The 23,377-nt window shown below is 38.6% G+C and overlaps 1 protein-coding gene across 1 annotated transcript in view; it reads left to right on the forward strand.

Annotated features, from left to right (window-relative positions):
- The window catches only part of LOC121861543, an 83,287-nt gene extending 63,329 nt beyond the window's left edge, over nt 1-19,958 (forward strand). The window contains exons 10-16 of the mRNA XM_042359394.1: nt 2,228-2,358; nt 2,683-2,844; nt 15,199-15,324; nt 15,862-16,056; nt 16,495-16,746; nt 17,169-17,362; nt 17,786-19,958. Coding sequence (XP_042215328.1) covers nt 2,228-2,358; nt 2,683-2,844; nt 15,199-15,324; nt 15,862-16,056; nt 16,495-16,746; nt 17,169-17,362; nt 17,786-18,086 — 1,361 coding nt within the window. The 3' untranslated portion in view covers nt 18,087-19,958. The remainder of the gene's footprint in view (nt 1-2,227; nt 2,359-2,682; nt 2,845-15,198; nt 15,325-15,861; nt 16,057-16,494; nt 16,747-17,168; nt 17,363-17,785) is intronic.
- Nucleotides 19,959-23,377: the final 3,419 nt, after the last annotated feature.

Here is a 23,377-nt window from a genome sequence, read left to right on the forward strand (position 1 = left end):
ATAATTCCCAAATCTTGATTTGCTTTCCTCACTGTTGCTCCCACTTGTTGCGTCGACTTCAGTAAATGATCTATCACAACGCCAAGATCTTTCTCCTCATCGTCAGTATCCAGGAAATTGTTATTAACAGAAAAGTTATCTTTGTGGTTGTTGTATCCTTCGTGTAAGGTCTTGCATTTCGTAATGTTGAAGAACATTTACTAGTCTTGAGAATTTTTTTTACTTTTATCCTCTTCACTGATTGGCTGGTTAGCCCTTGGGCTGTCAGTTACGTCTCTGTTACATACTGTTGGCAGTACTGGGCATGCACTGGCTCCTGAATGTATCTGAACTGCTCCACTGTTGGTCAAGTCTGGTCTGAAACCTGCAGTGTTGTGACATTGTCCTGACTTTCTACCTTCCCAAATATCTTCTTATCATCTGCAAATGTGACAGTGTGGCTCAATAGATTTTCATCAACGTGTGTCATTTATGTAGATCACAAACAAGGGAGGTCCAAGGACCGAACCTTGTAGTACTCCACTGAGAACCTTTTTCCATTCAGAAGGTACAGTCATTCAGAAAAAATCATTCTCCTAGTCAGCTCTCCCACTGAAGTTTTGTTCTGGTAACACTGTATAGTACACACACACACACACATACGAACATGCACACACGGATACAGCTGACGTTAATTAATACTGTACTTATCAGATAACCACGTCTGTAATGATAGTCCAACACATACTCTACCCAAGATATATTATTGACCAATGTGTATCAAGTCATATTTCTCTATGCACTGCAAAATTAAATATATTTTATGATACTTCTTTCCATACTGTGGTAGTACTTTTCCTCAATGTGAACCTGCTGGTCAAACCCTACCACCCACGATTTGTTTGTCAGGAGTCTGGTGCAAGTTGTTGAGATTAACACATGCGCCAACTATCACTTGCTGCCACACCCTTTTTTTTATTGTTAAAGTAAGCATATTATCTGTGTTTTGCATAGAATAATATTATATAGTAGACATTTGTAGCACCATCATGTACGCATACCAACACACATAGGTAACCACTCAACTACGTACTTGTAACAATACCAAAGTAAATACATGTCCCAATATCTATCACCATGGTCTCATGATGCTCACACAGAGTGTGGACAGATACTTTTTTGAGATACTGCACAACACATCTACTGGTGAGCCTTGGTTCACATATTCTGTTACTGTTTCAAGGAACGTAAGTAAGTTTGTCAGACAGGATTTTTCTTTCCATGAAACTGCGTTGTGATGCCTTGTTAAGACTATGTTCGGTCAGGTGTTCGCTGATGGCGTACTTCAGAATTTTCTCAAAGCGCTTGCATGAATGTGATGTTAAGCTGATCGGCCTATATTTTCTGCTGCACTTTTCGTACCTTCTTAATGGGGTGAAAATCTCGTTTGCCACCTCCTTTATCACCTTGGTTTGTGTTCTGTACACTCCAGGGTCTTTCAATTCTTTTAGGCTTTCCTTTTAATGATATCGTCTGTAATTGCTATCCATTGTCTCTTGTGTGAATACTGATGCCAAGTATTCATCTAAGGTATCAGCTATTTGTCATCCTCCAGGGCCACGTTATTTTATTCCTTTAGCAGGTCGACAGTATCCTTTGGTTTTCAATTTACTCCTGACATACTGTACGCATAAAAGGACTTGGGATAATTTCATCTCGAAATGCAATTTGGTTGATCTCATTTCCTAATTGGTCACATTTAGGGCTCTTGTATACTACATAATCTGCATGTTGCCCTGTGCTCTGGTATTTCTCCTAGTGTTTTTTTTTCCTGGCTTCCCTAGATCTCTTTACTGGGGTATACTGTACATTCCATGAAGTTTTGCACTGATTTGTACATTTAAGGAACATTTAAGTTACTGTGTAGTACTGTACTATACATTGGTATTACAAAATGTTCTCAGTTATTTTTTCCACTTTCTATATGGAAGATTATGTGCTAGTCATGAGTTGGTGCCACTCTAGGTTAAAAAAAATAAAAAAGGCTAAGTGAGTAGTGTCTATCAAGGAACAATGGCTACTTTCTCTTAGTGCTGTGTGTATGGATTTATGCATGCATGCGTGTGTGTGTGTGTGTGTGTGTGTGTGTGTGTGTGTGTGTGTGTTGATAAAGACATAGTTTACTTCAAATAGACAAAACTCTATACTATTTACAGGGATGAATAATACACTGTTATGCTCATTTCAGATGTTTTGAAGGCACTGCTGAAGTTGTCTTTCACTGTGGGTGGTGGAGCTGACAGGATCCGCTACACTGCTGATGGTCGTCTGGTCAACTCCTTCACCATCAAGCACACCACTCCTACAGGGCTCCGTCAGGTGGGTGTCGGGGATGAGTCTAATATTGTATGTACCCGGTATATACTGTACATTAAGGTAAAGAAATTTATTGAGGCTTATATTTGAAACATATATGTGAATTAATTTTCACATACTGTATCTATACTTTTGTTTATTTACAGTATATAAAGTATATTATATACAGTATTGCCTCTGCTTATGCAAATACTGTATTCTTGCTATATGTGTTCAAGTATATATGTGATCTAAACATTAGGATAATTCAATTAAAAGTTGAGTGGCATAAATGATTCTTGTCAGGGTTTAGTCATCAATATATTTTACAATAATTTCTTTGTCCAGGTTGGTGTGTACCGTGAGGACACCGGGGTTGTGTGGTCCCCCGGGGAGATGATCGAATCACAGAAGCAAGAGCGTGGGCGAGAGGGGAGAACTCTGGGCTTGGTGTCAGTAGAAGAGAAAGAGAGAGACAGTGTTGTTCGGTCTGTCTTATTAACACATAAGGTGAGCCTCTTCGTGTGTGTGTGTGTGTTCCTCTGAAGACTCACATTTAGTTTGGGAATTACCAGATATTGTTCCCAAAAAACCGGCCCAAGTCAGTGATAGTGATAATGATAGTGAGGATATGGACTTATATGGACTTTGAAGGGTTTGACAAAGAGGCCCTGCAAGCCTCTGTGGTGGATAGTGATACAATTGATACAAGTGATACAGGTGAGGGCCAATAATCTGCCCTCTGCCTCGGAACCAACCCCCCATCCCCGTGTGCCCAGCCATCTTTTCTACTAATGTAAGTGTTAAAAAACCTAATATTATTGATATTTCTCTTAATTATTAATTGTGTGCGCATACCATCATAAAATTAAGTTATTTTTACTACAACGTAGGTATTGTGTTTGAAAAAGTGGAGTTTGGGGGTCGGCCCGGTCTCTATTTCAATTAATCCCATATGTTATGTTGTTCACTTTACGCGGGCCGCCGTGGGTTGAATTAACCGCGTAAAGTGAGGGTTCACTGTATATATATGCAAGTAAATCACTGTAGGTGCGCGTGATCTAGGTATATGCTGATAACCACATACATACATACATACATACATACACAGTATTACCCCGCTTTACACGGTTTCACTTTCCGCGATTTCTCATTTACGCGGTACCTCGCCAGAACCGGACTTTCACTTTCCGCAGTGCATCTACTCATATACGCGGTGAAGTATAATTTTTTTTTTTTATTTAGCTCATAAAATTCATACAAATTACCCGGCCAGAATATAATTTACATTGCTGGAATTCTTAAAATATGATGATCATTTTGAATATAAATATCATGGATATTGCATTAGACATACAAATTTTGGATCTAATGTAATAATTTGGTTTACACAAAGCAAATATTTTATCTTTTGTGCAAAATATATGAAGTTTACATTCAAAATATTCCGACCTGCAAGGAGCCCAGAAATGTCAATTACATTATGCTAACTTTAGTCTGAGGTATTATTTATTACTAAACGGTAAAATCTAGTGTTTTCACTCAAACATTTCTCAGAGAGGTAGGAGCTAGTGAGCTGGGAAGAAGGGGGGGGGGAGATTTGAGTCCATTATTTGAATGGACATTAACCTGGCGACTGTATTTCTCTTAAATATTAATTGTGTGTGCATACCATCATAAAATTAAGATGTTATTTTTACTACAACATAGGTATTGTGTCGGAAAATGTGGAGTTTGGGGGTCGGGCCATTCTCTATTGGAATTAATCCCATATGTTCTGATGTTCACTTTACGCGGTTTTCACTTTCCGCGGTACCCCATGGGTTCAATTAACCTCGTAAATCGGGGTACTACTGTATGTAAAGTACTTGAGAGTATTATCAGAGATGCTGCGATGGAACATCTAATACGAAACAACCTTGTAAAGGATTGCCAACACGGTTTTATGCCGGGGCGCTCCTGCTTAACACAATTGCTCAAGGTATTGGATATTTGGACCCATATTCTGGAACAGGTTGGTAATATAGACAATATTTACCTAGATTTTGCCAAGGCTTTCGACAGTGTACCCCACGAAAGGCTGACAATCAAACTGGAAGGGTACGGAATTCGGGGAAATGTCCTAGCGTGGATAGAAGACTTTCTACATGACCCCAAGCAGTGTATTGGGCCCGCTGTTGTTTGTTTCATAAATGACATGCCTGACCTTGTACACTCCTCCATAAACAATTAAAATTCTCCAATAAGTATGAGTGTACAAAACACAGTATCACAGAACTGTATATTGTACCTGACATTACAGCACAAAATAAGCTGAAAGAATCTATTTGTTTTCACAAGAAAAGAAAAGAAAAAAATCATAAATGTTTGAATATGAAAAAATATTTCATTTTCTCCATTCAGTGCAAAAAAATAGTTAACAGAGAGAGAAGGTGAGAGACAAGGTGAGAGAGAGAGAGAGAGAGAAGGTTAGAGAGAAAGTGAGAGAGAGAGAGAAGGTTAGAGAGAAGGTGAGAGAGAGAGAGTGAAGGTTAGAGAGAAGGTGAGAGAGAAGCGTTCTCTAAGTTACATAAATTGGCTTTTAAATTCCTATTTTATTTAATTTTATCTTTTATTAAGATTTTATTTGCATTAAGAAATTAAAAATACTCTATTTTATGATATTTTAAACCTTTTATATTTGTGGATCACCTGAAGAGTTTCCACCAAGACGTGTGGAATGCTATCATTATTCTTCACTACACCACAGTCATCATTGTACTCTAATTGGAATTTGTTTTTTTCAAGTAAAACAATTTAAAAAATAATATTCGTGTGAATCTAATCAAATAAATCAGTACTTGTTCCATAAAATGTAATAAAGAACAAAGAAAACAATTAAACAACCAAAAATTTTTTTATTAATGTTTTACAATTTATTATATTTGGGTTGACGCGACTGATCAGCAATCGTATCAGTAATGGTTGTGGAACCGCGGTGCCTGACGACTGCGGCATCGTAGCTCTGAGCAGTTGTGACAGAGGCCTTGGAATCGCGGCTCTTCGTTGAACCGCCACTCTTCATAGAACCAATCGTCACGGCGCTTGTGAAACCGTTGCTCCTCGTGGCGCCTGTGGAACTGTTGCTCCTCGTGGCGCCTGTGGAACTGTTGCTCCTCGTGGAACCGTTGCTCCTCGTGGCGCCTGTGGTCCTCATGCCTGTGGTCCTCGTGGCGCCTGTGAGGTTCCCAACAGGGTGTAGCTGGTGGTGACATGTGGGTTATGGTCTGTGGTCTGGAGGACACCATCTCCAAATTAACAGAGGTGATGAACTGATTAGGGACCCAAATCACAGCCTTCGGGGGGTACTCCTCAGCGTCCATGGTGGGGTCGTATTCAAGGATCACCCTGGGGTTAAGCCACTCCAGGTGATTAATGGGTATGAACACCAATAAGGCATCTTGACCCTTACCTTCAACAATTGCAAAGCGCATGATGGTGATGGTTGGTTTCTTTGTAATGTCTGGTGAGGTCAATTTCAAAATTCTTGACTTGGTTCAGTTTTAAACTAATATGGTTGGAATTTTACAATATTTGAATTAATATTGAGGACATGAAGTACTAGTGTAGTGAACATGAAATAGTGTAGTGAAGATGTACTAGTGTTGTAGTGAACATGTACTAGTGTAGTGAAGATGTACTAATGTTGTAGTGAACATGAAATAGTGTAGTGAAGATGTACTATTGTTGTAGTGAACATGTACTAGTGTAGTGAAGATGTACTAGTGTAGTGAACATGTACTAGTGTAGTGAACATGTACTAGTGTAGTGAACATGTACTAGTGTAGTGAAGATGTACTAATGTTGTAGTGAACATGAAATAGTGTAGTGAAGATGTACTATTGTTGTAGTGAAGATGTACTAGTGTAGTGAAGATGTACTAGTGTAGTGAAGATGTACTAGTGTAGTGAAGATGTACTAGTGTAGTGAAGATGTACTAGTGTAGTGAAGATGTACTAGTGTAGTGAAGCTGTACTAGTGTAGTGAGGTCGCTCTCCTACACCTCCTTGGTTGGACACCAACTGTAATGGCTGACGGAAGAGCTTCAATGAGCAGGTCGCTTATTAAATGACTGAATTGGGTGGTGGATACAGCAGACACAGCAATGTAACCCAGGGTACTGCAGGAGGACTGTTGTTGGATTTGGAGCTGTCCAGCAGCAGTGAATGTGAAGAGCAAGAGCCGTTTAAAGTTGTTAATACGAAAAGAAGAATAACAGGAGGAATAGAGAAGGTACAAGTAGTGAAGATAATATTTCCCTTTTGGTGGATAAGAGAAAGAAAATTGATGGTGTGAGTCATTCTTCAACCATGATCAGTACAACGAGTGTAAACCCCATTGATGCTGTAGACGGCAGCAACTCATCAAGGAGGCCACGTCTTTACTTCCCCAAGAATAATGGCCTGGATTTTCATGATGAGGTAAAGTGGTCAGTTAGACTCGCTAAGTGCCATCAAGTGCTCTTTAAAGAAGGTAAACATATTCCTTATATTACTGTGAAGGATGAGGCAGCAGTTAGATATTTAACTACAGAAGGATTTGAGAATGTAGTGATGGAAAAGCCTGTGGAGTCCATTGGAAAATGTATGAAGATCATTCTTTTTGATTATCCTGTTTACCTCGACCCCGTGGATGTGTTGGCTGACGATAGATTTTTTTGGGCCAAGAGACGTGTAATTAAAATTGATGGAGAACTAGTACCTATGCCGCAGCTAATTGCGCTAATCAAAGGTCCAGCGCCAGAGAAGGTCTTTGTGAGATGTGTGGGATATAAACGGGTTGCTGTCTACAACGAATCTCCAGTAATGTGTTATAAGTGTTACAAGTGGGGGCATATGGCGTGGAAATGCCATAATGATTTTCGGTCTAGATTCTGTGGAAAAATGCATGAATCTAAGGTATGTGGAGATAAAATTAAGGCAAAGGAGAAAATTACACCAAAATGCTGTAATTGTGGGGGGGCTCACAATGCCAGCTCGTGGGTGTGTCCTAAAAAACCGAAAGTTCAGCAATTGCAATCACGAGCTCAGTCCACTAATGAAGAGGATAAAGGTGACGCTGTAAGGAGCGATGTTGCAGGGACACCAAGTGCTGTAAATGTGTGGGAAAAGTGTATGGAAACACGAAATGCAGTAGCACAGAAGGACATAAGTAACGGGGACAATAACCTTACAGCCCCTAACATTCTAGTTGAACTCTGTAAGGAGATTGGTGAGCTCAAACAAGCAGTATTGGATATCAAGAAATGCTTGGTGAATCTTGTGCCATATAGTGATGTTGCTCTTGTTAATAAAGATAGATCAAAAGAAAATGAAACATTAGTAGAGATGGAATCAAATATTGTGGATAGCAATCTAGAGCAAAATAGTAATCATAGTGAGTTAGGAAATAGAGTTGGTTCGGTTTCTAAAGAGAATGTTGTAAACAAGGAAGTGCTTGGTGACCTGACGAACATTCTTGACTCTGTTTTGGAATAAATGGAAAATCCAAGGAACGACTTCAAAAAGAATGTTCTTATTTCGGTGAAGAATATGAGGGGGGAAATTTATTCTAATGTATCATAATGTCAGTTTAATTTCCTGGAATGTTAATAGTTTGGAAAAAGGCTAATGGATCTTCATGCATATGTTCATTCTAGTAGTATTGATGTCATAGCTTTGCAAGAGGTTGAGACAAACGGAATATCATTGCAACTAAGAGGTTATCAAAGTTTTGAATTACCAGCTGATTTGACTAAATTGTAGAGCTTTGACGACTTATATCAAAGATGATATTCCAGCATCACTTCATTCCGCTCAAAAAATAAACGGTACCGAGTATTTGTGTGTTAGTATTACGCTTCAAGATGCTACACTGTTCACTATTAATGCTTATGTGCATGCGGATTCATTGATGATCTGCCGGACATTATTTTTGCTGATGATTGTTTACTAATTGGTGATTTGAATGCTAGGCACAACAATCTTGGCAGTAGAGGTTCTCAAAATCACAATGGAAGGGTTCTGAAAAATATCTTAAGACTCTATAGAAGATGCTAGGGTCCTTGGAGCTGGTGAGCCGACACATGTTAAAGGGGGTAGACTTGAATATGCAATACTTTTTAATATGTTAGATGTGCATGCAAATTTGGATATTGTGGATATGCTTTTGAGTGATCACTTTGCAATTAAAGTGAAGCTTCATTTGAACACAAATTTTTATGTTAACAATAGGAAAAGGTATACAATAACAGTAGGCCAACATAGTGAATTTGTAGCAAAAGTCGGCAAGTGGTAGAAAGAGTACGAAAAGCTTGGAATTAAAGATGAAAACATATTTTATGATGATTGTTAGGAGTGATTGATTCCATTTTGAATAAGCCAAGGAAACAGTATGGAAATACCACAAACCCTAAACTAGGTATTATAATGATAAGATTGTAAAGGGGTGGAATAAGTTACTGAGGAAATGTCATAGTAAGTGGAGTAAAGATTCCAGCAATGAGAAAAAACCGGGAAACTCTGATTGAAGTGGCAGAGTGTACAACAGAGTTAAACCAGAAAGCCAGAAGTATGTATTGGAGTGTTTTTTTGAGAGAGGTCGCTCAAACAAAATCTTTGAATCAGGTTTGGGATGGTGTGAATTGGGTAAGAGGAGTCAAGAAGAAATTTAATGTTCATCCCAATCCAAACGCCAAAGATAATGAACTAATGAATAAGTGGGCGTATGCATCTAATTATGAGTCTCCCAAGTAATGTCCAGATTTGCATGAGGAATTCAAGATCTTTGAGGCGAAGGTTGGTGAATATCCAAAGTTCTGTAAGTGAGGAAACCTGTGTTCCTTTTATTAAGGAGGAAATTCTGAATGCTGTAAAGAAAGGGAAGTCTAGTGCTCCTGGCAGGGATGGTCTAACTTATGATGTTATCAATTATCTTATAAGTATGGAGGACAACCCAAGTCTAGATCTCTTTAATTTGTCATGTGAAAATGGAAGACTGTCAGTGAAATGGAAAATGGCACTCATTGTTCCTGTGCCTAAGGGTGATAGTGATCAAAGACCCATATCCTTTACATCTTGTCTATCTACAATGATGGAGCGAATGGTATTAATTCAATTTCAATTTCAATTGTTTATTCCTTGATAGAGGAAGCGGGATCCTAGTGCTGTCACTAGGTACCCCTGTACAATGACACCAGAAGCATCTGGCAAGTGTGACAATTATATACTGTACAGTATAAATATTATAAAGGGGCTTACTAAAGCCTCAGGAAGGAAGGATATTCCTTTAACACATAATCAATATTATTTACAAAATATCTGGCCAGTATGGGGAGGATCATATTAAATATATTGTATACAATTGATGGTCTCTTGTCTAGTAATGTTTTTGGATTTTAAAAGGGTAAAAGCACTACAGATTGTGTGATTAAATGTCTTAGTAATGCTAATGTCAACTGTAGACTGTTTGTAGACCTTAAAAGTGCCTTTGATGAAAATGACCCGGAAATCAATGTACTTGTCGGTGATAAATGTGCTACTTTAACTGACTGGCAAAACAACCCTCAGGCTCGGACCAAAGCTGATACCTTCCGCAAGAAGAAAGCGGTGACCCAGCGCGAACTTCGCAATCTAAAGTTGACTGGTTTAAAAATAAATCATATGAGACACAAAAACGTGCAGATCAACACAAGATGTGCGAATTTTTCAATTCCACTAAAACATTTTATGGGCCAGTCACTCGTGGCACAGCCCGCCTCCGCTCATCCGACGTAACTCCTTAATTAAAGACAAAGAAGGCATCTTTCAGTGCTGGAAAAAGCATTACCATGGATGAGGTAGCTAATGCCATCAAACAGATGAAAAATAACAAAGCCTCAGGGCCTGATGGAATCCCAGCTGAGATGTATAAAGCAGGAGGACCTCTGCTTACCAGCCATCTCCACTTTCTCCTGGAGAATACAGTGATATCCCCGTTAGCCGAAACATTTGGTGCAGAGCACTTCCGGGAATGAGAGATTTCCGGGTGGTGAGACGACTCACTCACAGCCGGAAAAAATCCCTCATCCCCGGAATTTTATGGGTAACGGAAAAATTTCCTCGGAGGTTCCAGAAATTGCCCATTGCGTCATCTCTCGAACCAGGAAAAATATCCCTCATCCCCCGAATTTTACGGGTAACGGAAAATTTTCTCAGAATTTCCAGAAAATGCCCCTAATTGTCATCTCTCAAACCCGGAAAAAAAATCACCCCTGGAATTTTCCAGAATTTTCCGGGTATCGGGAAAATTTTCTTGGAATTTTCCGGAAAATGCGACCCTCAGAAAATCATTCCCAAAGCCGGAATTTTCCAGAAAATTCCGGCTTTGGGAACGATTTTCCGAGAAAATTTCAATTCTGGCTATCAGAGAGTTCTGGGTTTGAGAGGTTCCGGCAAATGGAGATAATACTGTACAGTGAACTTTCGCTTTATGTGGTTTCACTTTAAGCATTTCTACATTTACGCTGTACCCTGCCAGAACTGGAATTCCCAGAACCGGAATTCCCACTTTACGCGGTGCATCTACTCATATACGCGTGTGAAGTATAATTTTTTTATTTAGCTCATAAAATTCATACAAATTATCCGGCCAGAATATAATTTACATTGCTGGAATTCTTACAATTTGATGATCATTTTGAATATAAGCATCTTAGATTTTGCATTAGACATACAAAGTTTAGATCTAATGCAAGAATTTTGTTTACTCAGAGCAAATATGTTATCTTTTGTGCAAAATATATGAAGTGTATATTCAAAATATTCCTGGTCTTGCAAGGAATCCAGCAATGTCAATTATATTATCCTAACTTTAGTCTGAGGTATTATTTATTACTAAAAATGTAAATATACTGTTATAACCCAATCATTTCTCTGGTAGGGAGGGAAGGTGAGGGGTAGGGAGGGAGGGAGGGACCCAGGGAGCAGGTGGGAAGAGGGGGGGAGGTGGGGTATTTTGATTGACAGATAGTATTTCGGTAAGTATATTTTGTTTATTTATTGAAGATATTTGTTTTAGCTCATAAAATTCATACAAATTACCGGGCCAGAATATAATTTACATTGCTGGAATTCTTACAATTTGATGATCATTTTGAATATAAACATCATAGATTTTGCATTAGACATACAAATTTTAGATCTACTTTAAGTATTTTGTTTACTCTGAGTAAATATGTTATCTTTTGTGCAAAATATATGACATTTATATTCAAAATATTCCTGGTCTTACAAGGAATCCAGCAATGTCAATTATATTATCCTAACTTTAGTCTGAGGTATTATTTATTACTAAAAAGGTAAATATTCTGGTTTCTCCCACACATTTCTCTGGTAGGGAGGGTTGGTGGGGGTTGAGGGGGAGGGAGGAACCGACCGACCATCTGGCGAGGTTGGAAGAGGGGGGGAGGCAAGGTGGGGTACTTTGATTGACAGATAGTGTCGTGAAGAATATTTTTTTTTTTTTATTAACTGAAGATATTTGTTTTAGCTCATAAAATTCATACAAATTACCCGACCAGAATGTAATTTACATTGCTGGAATTCTTACAATTTGATGATCATTTTGAATATAAACATCATAGATTTTGTATTAGACATGCAAATTTTAGATCTACTTTATGTTGGTATATTGTTTACTGAGTAAATATGTTATCTTTTGTGCAAAATATATGACATTTATATTCAAAATATTCCTGGTCTTACAAGGAATCCAGCAATGTCAATTATATTATCCTAACTTTAGTTTGAGGTATTATTTATTACTATACCTTAAAATCTAGTGGTTTTCCCCCAAACATTTCTCAGAGAGGGAAGAGCCAGGAGTGTGAGAAGAGGGGGAGGGAGTTGAGTCCATTATTTGAATGGACATTAACTTGGCGACTGTATTTCTCTATTTCTCTTAAGCATTAATTGTGTGCATGTGCCATCATAAAATTAAGATGTTATTTTTACTAGAACATAGGTATTGTGTCGGAGAAAGTAGAGTTTGGGGGTCAGCCGGTCTCTGTTTCATTTAATCCCATATGTTGTGTTGTTCACTTTACGCATTTCTCGTTTCTCCCGGGCCTCCGTGGGTTCAATTGACCGCGTAAAGTGAGGGTTCACTGTATATGGGAAAAGGAGGAAATCCCCCATGCTCTTAAAGACGCCTCCATTGTCAACATTTATGAGAACAAGGGAGACCGGTCAGACTGTGGCAACTACCGCAGGATCTCGCTGTTGTCTGTAGCTGTCAAGATTATCCCCTGAGTCCTCTTAAACAAACTTCTTCCTGAGGCGGAAAACTTTCTCCCAGAATCTCAATGTGGCTTTAGACCATCACGTGGCACCACTGACATGATCGGTGCTGCCTGCCAGATACAGGAAAAGTGCAGAAAACAGCGTTGTGACCTGTACATGGCCTTCATCGACCTAACCAAGGCCTTCGACTCGGTCAACAGGGAAGCCCTCTGGTGGACCCTCAGCCGTTTTGGCTACCCACCAAACTTCATCGCCGTTGTGAAGCAACTCCATGATGGCATGAACGGCAGTGTCCTGCACAATGGCACCCAGTCTGAGCTCTTCCCCATCCAAACAGGGATAAAACAAGGATGTGTACTGGCACCAACTCTCTTTTCCATTTTCTTGGCTGCTTTCCTTACTTGTGCCAGTGCCAATTTAGCCGGCGTGGTAGACATCCGGTACCGGATGAAGGGTCTTTTTATCATAAGATGACTCCAGGCAGGAACAAAAGTGTCAGCAGCTCACCTCACCCTTGTCGCTTACACTGAACGCGACCTTCAGGAGATCCTGAACACCTACGCAATTGCTTATGCACATTTTGGCCTTGAGGTGAATGTACGTAAGACTAGGATTCTCTTTCAGCCTGCCCCTGGTTCAGCCACACCTTCACCATCCATTCAGCTTGACGGTACTACCCTCTCTAATGTTGCCCACTTTCAGTATTTCAGCTCCCACCTGTCCACCACTGCAGACATCGATGAAGAGATTGAACATCGGATCAGATGTGCATCTCATGCCTTTGGCTGACTCAGTACCATGTCTTTTGCTGTAGGGAGCTGAAATTATCAAACAAAGTTGCACGTATATCAAGCAGTGGTCCTCCCCACCCTGCTATATGGCAGCGAGACATGGGTCACATACAGGAGGCACCTCAAGGCACTTGAAAACTTTCACCAATGTAGTCTATGTTCCAATCTCCAAGTTCGGTGGGAAGACAAGAGAACAACTGCCAGTATTCTCACCGACACCAACTGTAGGAGCATCGAGGCTGCCATGTTAGCCGCATGGAAGACAGTAGACTGCCAAAGCAGCTACTTTACAGTCACCTAACAAATAGTAAACGTAACACTGGCGGGCAACTGAAAAGGTATAAGGATAATCATAGTTTTAAGACAAACTTGAAGAAGTACCAAATTGACCCCATCACCTGGGAGGTAATTACTCCACACTGTAGTGCTTAGAGGAGCACCACATGAGAAAGTGTCAATACTTTCGTGTTAGCCCGACAGCATACTGAGGCAGACAAGCGCCAACGCCGGATAGACGCTGCCACTGCCCCTCCCGCACTAGATGTAGCCCTCCACACATGCAACATCTGTGGACGACCCTGCCGGTCCCATATTTGCCTCTCTTGCCCCCTCAGAACTCACCAATGAAGGTGACATCCATAATAACTCATATCATTGTATCATAGCTGGATGATCGTCATACTTGATTCCAAGTGACAGCAAAGTATTAGTAGTAGTAGTAGTAGTACTGTAGTAACCTAGCTCTCGATGCTGCGCATAGGAGGAACGAGAACGACAAGAGAAGGGCATACGGGGAGAGAATACAAAATGTTGATCAAGGCAGCTTCACTCCTCTAGTGTTCACAACATCGGGTGGGATGGGCCCAAGTGCAAGATGTTTCTACGCCAGACTCGCGGAGCTGATCTCCGAACAGAAGCAGCAGCCCAGAAGTTATGTTACAGCCTGGATGAGATGTCGACTGTCCTTCTCTCTTCGGTCGGCTTTGCTCTGCCTCAGGGGAGCGAGCTTCCGCCCTACTCCGACAACTGCTGCAGATATTGACTATGAGGCTACAGTCACTGAATGCCGCATAGATCTGCGGCTCAACTAATTTAACACAGATAGGATAGCTTCTTATGTATTAGGATATTTAATATTAAGGTAAATAAATGGTGGCGAAGGTGTGGCTATTGTGGGAGGCTGGAGGCCACGTAGTACTGTAGTAGTAGTAGTAGTAGTGTGTGTATGTGTGTGTGTGTGTGTGTGTGTGTGTGTGTGTGTGTGTGTGAAGCAATGTTGTTGACAAGTTATTGAAATTCTTATATGGATCAGTTCAGGCTCAATTGATATGTGCAGTGTCGTATTATGTGTCAGTGGTCTCTGATAGAGTACATATACTGTACTAGCTCCTGTGATGTGCCATACTTTCTGAGAAGAGAAAGTACCATGCAGTAGGAACAAGATATTGTAAAATATTCTATAGATTATTACTTCTTGCAGGTAATTAGTTACCCTTAGATTTTATCACATTGCAAATATGAAAATGATAAATAAAATATATAGAGCACTGTGCATAGATTTATAATATCCACCACCTGTCAGGTTATTAGCTTATCTTTCACTATTCCATTAATATTTACGGTATTTTTTATTTGCGTCTACGATAAGCCAGCAAATCTGTAACAGTCACCACCTAAGATTTACAATACTGTACTGTACTTAAATCTGTACTTGTACCATAGTACTTTTCTATCTGAATTAGTACCTGAAATGTATATTTTATTTTTGGTAACAGGACTATGTGGGACGGACATGGGCATTCTCTGTGCTGGTGTTGGCGTGCCTGGGTGTGGTGGTGTCAATGTACGTGGCTGTGTATGTGGCGCTACGCGTGTGTGATGGAACTCTCACCGGGCCACAGGTTGGGTTCATCGTGTTTTCTTTAGTAATATCCTCCGGTTGACTGGACTGTTTTTGTAAAGTGTAGATATTATAGCAACAGTTAACAATTATGTAACAATGTACTTAATTTCTAGATCAAAGTAGAAAAAAACATTATTGTGAACATTCCATTTGCCACTTCATAACACTTTATTCTTTTCATCAGTTATCAGTGTCCTGGGAGGTAACATTTTATTTTAAGGCTCTAGAATAGCAGAATAATCAGTGCATTGTACAATACAGTATAGTACTGTATTCTGTTGTTGTAAAATCCATGTGATTTATTTTGCTTTGGAAATATATGAGAGAATATTAATACATATAGGATAGAATTATTTGTTAAATAAAGTAGAATATTCAGTTACTAGTTGGAAACATTATCTCTCCCTCCTTCAGCAATTTTGCCTATCATTATCTTGACACACATATACAGCCACACAAACAGCTACACACATATTATAACAGGTGTCATTTAGGTGCACAAAGTATGAAAACAAACGTGTTGTTATATCACCAGGTACTTGGTGCGGTGCTGCTGTTGGGTGTGATGGGGATTTATGCGTCGTGTGTGGTGTATGTTCTGCCGCCCAACCCCATCACATGTGCCATACGGGAGTGGGCACCACCCATGTGCCTGGCACTCTGCTATGGTATCCTCCTCGTAAAGTCCATGCACCTGCGAGCCCTGGTGTCAGTGGGAGTAGGGGGGGAAGTAAGTACAGTATAGTACCCTGCTCATTTGTTTATACGAGTATATACTGAATGTTTGAAAATAATGCCTACTGTAATATTTCATGTTAATCTGTGTTCCTATAATATTTCTCATGCATGCTAACTTGTGTTCCCCCATGTTCCATCATGTTTTCTAAATGTTTGTTATGTTCAGTTGTGTTCCCTAAATTTTTCTCATGTGCCCTGATGTTCTTCAAAATTTATTGGGCAACCCCTGGCATTCTTGCACACCTGAACAAGGCAAATCTGAATCTGCTCTTCTGTGATTCCTTGTGTACCTATAGTCTTTCTCATGTTCTCTGATGTTTTTCCAAGTCCCTTCATACTTTGCTGTGATCCCTTTCATTTCCCGTCATGTTCTAGTGTGCCCACAAGAAGTTTCCCAAATAAATCTAAAGTGCTAACTGGTGCATTTTAGGTGTCTCAAGTGAACCTCCACGTCTCCCTGTTGTTCATGTTGAGTGTGCAGGGAGCGCTCTGCGTGTTAGGCCATGCTGGTGGCTTGACTATCGGGGAGGAGCCGCTCGTGAAAATTGGCTCGGATGGTAACAGACAGTGTGGGCAGAAACGTATCGCCACCCTTGCTACCCGGGTCTACCTTATCCTGCTCTTGTTTCTGAGTCTCATCTTAGCCACTGTGAACCGCAAGATACAGAGAAATCATAATGAGGTAAAGCTTATGGGCTTTTTGTGTAGAATGTGACTTATTGTAATCATTGAATTTGTAATGTAATATAAATTGAATGACTACAGTATTTTTTAGACTCAAGTAGTGGTGTAGATGTACAGTATAGGTAGAATATTGTTATTTTCTATGGTTAGTCTTATTTATACAGTTTTTATATAGATTGGGATTTGTTTTAGTCACTGAATTCATAGTACTGTACAATATATTAAAAAAATATTTACTCTATTTTATGGTGAAGTAGAGCTGTAAATATACTGTATAAGTAGAGAGTTGTTATTTTTTTTTATTTGATTTTAATATCCATTGAATATAACATTGCAAAGCACAGAAAGTTATTTAAAAAAAAAATATAGTGTCCTTAAAATTTTCTGAGAATGTGTTTACAGTATAACATTTTTTAACAGGGAAGATGGCTACTGTTGACCTCGTGTGTGTCAGCTCCTGTGGTGGGTGTATGGTCGGTGATGAGCTACCTGGCACCTCCTACACTGGAAGCTCCTACAACCAGCGTGGCACTGTTGGTCCTCGCCTCAGTGGTGCTCGGACTCATCTTCATCCCTAAAATGAGGATAATCGCACAACAAGCTAAAGACTTCAGGTAGGGCACTTAAGACACTGCTGGTTGTGTTGAAGTATTTTATACTAATAGATAGATAAATAGATTTATACTAAAGGCAGGTAGGTATATACAGCCATAGTACTGTATAATAAGGAACTTGACTTACACAAAAGTAGTTAAATGCCACAAGTGAAACAACCTTATAAAAACGAATCAATACAGAAGATAAATAATTTAAAAATATCTCTCAATTGACCAACCTCATCCTCTTTTTTCTGAACACCAATATTTTTTAACATCATACACTTAAGTGTATGAAACATCTCCTGAATTCACATTCGGCCCCTGGGCATGAGGGGTCTCTGTGCTGAATAAAATCGTCTGGTATTAGCCAAATAAAATATTAAAAATGGCATCTGTTCTTGGAGAGGTTAATTACAATGATATTCCTGTATTCTGTAGGCACAAACGACTGGCAGCTGCAGCTTCGATCTCCACAATCTTTACACAGATGGATGAAGGTCCACTGGGTGGTGTGCCGCCCCTTCAAGACGGCCTTAAACCTCATCCAGGTGACAGCCCTCGGATTCACCACAATCACCCGGACAACCTCGGATCAGTACGATCATCCATTGCTTCTCAGAACAGTTACCGGGCTGCCTTTAATGCTGCTTATGGTATACCCCAACAGTCACCTTTGAACACTCCCAGACATGTTATGAGAAACCCCATTTATGATGCTTCACAAGGAGCTTATCCCTGAACAACTGTGCTGAACAAAAAATACGAATATTGCTCTATTTTCTAATATAAATGGATTTATCTTCAACTTGTTCTGTGTGAGTAATTATGAGGTTTTAGGGAAGTGAAAAATGTAAGAACAGTGCATGAGCCTTTTTTCTTTTTATGAGTGGAAAGAATGTTGAAGTTTGATCTTCCCAATGACTGGCTAGATGGCTTGTGTTGGTATCTGGGCATCATCTAGAATTAAAAGTACAGTACAGTATTACTACTGGACGGTGGGTCAAAGCTTTACTGGTGTATGGACTGTAAATATAATGTATGATTTTGATAATTTATGATTCAACCTTTAATTAGTACAGTATAATCACTTCTCATATTTTAATATTAATTGAAAATCTTTGTTAATGTGTACTCTTTTATTTTATTTTTGCGATGATGAAATGAATACTGTACATGTATGTGAACTATTTGCTTGAACCAAATGTACAGTAGTTTATTCCGACATTGTATTGTTTTGATGATGTTGCACAAGATAATTACTACACACATGTACAAAAAAATTTCAAGTGATTTATGATATTTTTGCAGAATTGAATACAGTACAGTATACATTAAGAAACTTTTATGCAGAATCCCAACCAAGTACAGTTCATGTATATATTTTTTACACCACATTGTAATTACTTAAAATAAGATGTGTTATGTATAAGGAGGATGCTTGTGCTATTAAGATGAGCAGATTATAATAACAAGGATTGAGAATTATTCAGCATAACAGTCATGACAAATCTCTGATTTAAACATAAAGAAGCAAGGAACAGCAGAATTTGAAATACATTTAGGGAAAAAGTCTTAAAAATTCTTGAGTTTTGTATTGTGACTTAAGTAATCCTCTTTGCCCCTGGTTGGTATACACTTGCCAGCCAGGGGTTCAGTCTCTTCTCTGTTATGTACTGTTGGCAAGTACTAGGATTGTACAGACTCTTGAATGTACAGTACCTAAACATGTACCAGTGTTGGCCAAGTCTGTTCTTAAATGAGCTCACACTCAGTGCTGTTACAGTACTCTGGCAGGTATCAAAAGGGTGTTCATTGTTCAGAGCCATTTAGTCTGTCATGTTAAGGCTCCACAGTCAGCAACATTCAGAACACCACCTCAATGGTGGGAACAAAATATTATAAATAGAGCCCTGTGTACACTTGCTCCAAAAGGTATCTTCACATTGGGGTCTGATGAATTTCAAAATGAACACCACGACTCCTGTTGTCTGAGTAGGGTTGTCAAAATCCTTCGTCTGTTGTGTCATATTGTCTCACACAAAATCGTAAGATAATTTTTGGAGCGACATGTGGAAGTGTACTAAGAACAGGAAAAACTTAGAGTTGTTTGTGAAGTACCATATTATAAAACCAGTGTGATGTGTCTGTAATGTTTCTACCACTAATCATTTTTTAGAATGTGTCAAATAATTTTATGGACACCTTGTATTATTGAAAGCTTTGAATAAGAAATTTGACTTAGGACTAATATGATAAAAGACACACTCTGGAACTAGTAATTGGATGGGAGCATATGCAGTAACATGTCAACTTCGTGTGTGTGTGTGTGGTAATGTCACTACATTACAGTGAGGTAACAGAGTGCCTGGACTGATTGAACAAGAATATTAATTATACTTGAGTAAAATTCTGGTTCTTCATCTGTAGAACAATCAAGGTTCATTCAGAAAAAAATTTATGAAATGCACATAAATCACAGATGTGTGTATGTGTGTGTGTGTGTGTGTGTGTGTAACATTTTAAACACATAACAAAAGAGTTTTGCACAAAAGGAGGTTGTAACTTATGGAAGAAATTAAAGTAGTGACATAAATAAAATCTATATTATCTATATGTAATTTTGTCTTGGTAAACATTAATGAAGATAATAGTGACTGGTGAAATACACTTTACATAGTTTGTGTCTTGATAACTTCGTATTTTATCTTTATCATTTAAATAGATTATATTTTGGTTTTAACTTAAGTGTTTACACTGTTTGGTTTTAAAATACAAAAGTTTTGGTTGGATTAACAAATTGATATGTATATTTACAGTACACTCTATTTATAACTTAGTTCAAAAAGACGATAGTTGTGCTCAGTGGTGTTTGTGTTAATGTGAAGTATCTGTAAAGTTCTGTCTTAATATAGCACATTGTTATAAAATTTATATAATTCATGATTACTGCACAGGGGATCCTCGAGTTACGAACACCCGCCGATACGAATGAAGCCCCATAAGATCAATTATTTTAAGAATCCGACAAAGGTACAACCTTTTTTTTTTTACGGGGAATAGCCCACCCGGGCACAGGTCATTGACCCACAACGGGGCCTGTTTCATAGTATTAATGTACGAGAACTAGTTTGCATGGCATAGCGGAGCGGTGGGTGGGGAGTACTGCGTTACTCAGCCACATGCCTTGAGGGAGCAACAGTACGCTCTATCCTCACCTTAGCAATGTGTGTGATCAAGTGCAAACTGTTGTTTTCTGCTTATTAACTCTATTTTTCTGCCCTCCTCATGGCTCTCAAATGGGAGTGATTGTAGTGCATCCAAGAAAAGGAAAACAATTACAATGGAAGTGAAAATGTTCTGAAAAAGGGAAACACCTTCAGTTATTGGTAAAGTGCTGAGCTTCAGTTGGTCAACGATCGAACAATTTTGAAAGACAAACAGAAAATTCTTGAATATGTAAAAGTATATACACCAATGCACTCAACTCTGATAACAAAACAAAGAAGTGGATTGTTAGTTGAAATGGAAAGATGATTAGTGATATGGGTGAAAGATCAGCCAGCCCAAGGTTTCAATGTAAGCGCTAAACTTTAATTTTTGCTTTCCTTTACCGTAATTTGTCAATCAATTTATTTATTTCTCTTAAATTAAGTGATTCAAGATGTATAAAAGGACTTGGGCTATGATATAGTGCACATAGGGTATGTTTTCCGACTTAAGAATGTCCTCAGGAATGGAACCTGTTTGTAACCTGGGGACCTCCTGTATATGATAGTTACATATGATTTATATGCCTGAAACTGCTTGTGTGTGTATATATATATATATATATATATATATATATATATATATATATATATATATATATATATATATATATATATATATATATATATATATATATATATATATATATATATATATATATACAGTAGTACCCTGATTTACGCGGTCAATTGAACCCACAGGGTACCGCGGAAAGTGAAAACCGCGTAAAGTGAACAACAGAACATATGGGATTAATTCCAATAGAGACTGGCCCGACCCCCAAACTCCACTTTTTCCGACACAATACCTATGTTGTAGTAAAAATAACATCTAAATTTTATGATGGTATGCTCACACAATTAATATTTAAGAGAAATACAGTCGCCAGGTTAATGTCCATTCAAATAATGGACTCAAATCCCCCCCCCCCTCTTCCCAGCTCACTAGCTCCTACCTCTCTGATTAATGTTTGGGTGAAAACTCTAGATTTTAACGTTTAGTAATAAATAATACCTCAGACTAAAGTTAGGATAATATAATTGACATTTCTGGATTCCTTGCAGGTCAGGGAATATTTTGAATGTAAACTTCATATATTTTGCACAAAAGATAAAATATTTGCTTTGTGTAAACCAAATTATTACATTAGATCTAAAATTTGTATGTCTAATGCAAAATCCATGATGTTTATATTCAAAATGATCATCATATTGTAAGAATTCCAGCAATGTAAATTATATTCTGGTCAAGTAATTTGTATGAATTTTATGAGCTAAAACAAATATCTTCAGTTAATAAAAAAAAAAATATTCTTCACGACACTATCTGTCAATCAAAGTACCCCACCTTGCCTCCCCCCCTCCTCACACTCACGCCAGCTGGGTCTGTCGGTCCCAACCCTCCCCCCCCCACCTTCCCTTCCTACCAGATAAATGTGTGGGTGAAAACTCTAGATTTTAACGTTTAGTAATATAAATAATACCTCAGACTAAAGTTAGGATAATATAATTGACTTTTCTGGATTCCTTGCAGGCCAGGGAATATTTTGAATGTAAACTTCATATATTTTGCACAAAAGATAAAATATTTGCTTTGTGTAAACCAAATTATTACTTTAGATCTAAAATTTGTATGTCTAATGCAAAATCCATGATGCTTATATTCAAAATGATCATCATATTGTAAGAATTCCAGCAATGTAAATTATATTCTGGCCGGGTAATTTATATGAATTTTACGAGCTAAATAAAAAAACAAAATAAAATTATACTTCACCTCGTGAATGAGTAGATGCACCGCGGAAAGTGAAAGTCTGGTTCTGGCAAGGTACCGCGTAAATGAGAAATCGCGGAAAGTGAAACCGTGTAAAGCGGGGTAATACTATATATATATATATATATGGAGTAAAAATCCTCGCTAAGTTACGTAATCTGTACCTGTAGTCACTTTTACTCACTTATCGCTTTATTAGAATACAGTAAATACTTATATTTTGCATAGATAGTTTTACTTCCATACAACTTATATAGTTTGTGTATTAAAATAGATATACAGGATACTGTACTATAGATGTCTGTCTTGTGTACATTAGTTTTTTCTTCACTGTAGTTTTTGTACGTATATAACTGCCAGATATACAGTATAGTCTCGATTTACGCCGTCAATTAAGCCCGTGGAGGTCTGCATAAAACGAGAAACGCGTAAACGAAATAACATATGGGATTAATTGAAATAGAGACTGGGCCGATCCCCAGACTACCCTTTTTCCGACACAATACGTACGTTGTAGTAAAAATAACGTCTTAATTTTATGATGGCATGCACACACAATTAATATTTAAGAGAAATATCAATAATATTAGGTTTTTTAACACTTACGTTAGTAGAAGAGATGGCTGGGCATACGGGGCATATTATTGGCCCTCACCTGTATCACTTGTATCACCTGTATCACTATCCACCACAGAGGCTTGCATGACCTCTTTGTCAAACCCCTCAAAGTCCATATCCTCACTATCACTGACTTAGGCTGGCTGTGGTGGGTGGCGGGTGAAGAACTCGGTAATGTTTTGTTGACTGGGCGACCTAGTGCGCACCCTGTTCGAGCCGCTTCCAGCTTAAATGATGGAATGTACCGCGTAACTAATAATTGCCGGTCTGGCCAGGTGCCGCTTAAAGGAAATCCGCGTAAATCGAGACTATACTTGTATTGTATAGTTAATTTTGGCATCATTCTGTATATTATACTGAATAGATAAATTG

The sequence above is a fragment of the Homarus americanus genome, unplaced genomic scaffold, assembly GCF_018991925.1.
Source record: "Homarus americanus isolate GMGI-L3 unplaced genomic scaffold, GMGI_Hamer_2.0 scaffold24260, whole genome shotgun sequence".
Taxonomy (NCBI): domain Eukaryota; kingdom Metazoa; phylum Arthropoda; class Malacostraca; order Decapoda; family Nephropidae; genus Homarus; species Homarus americanus.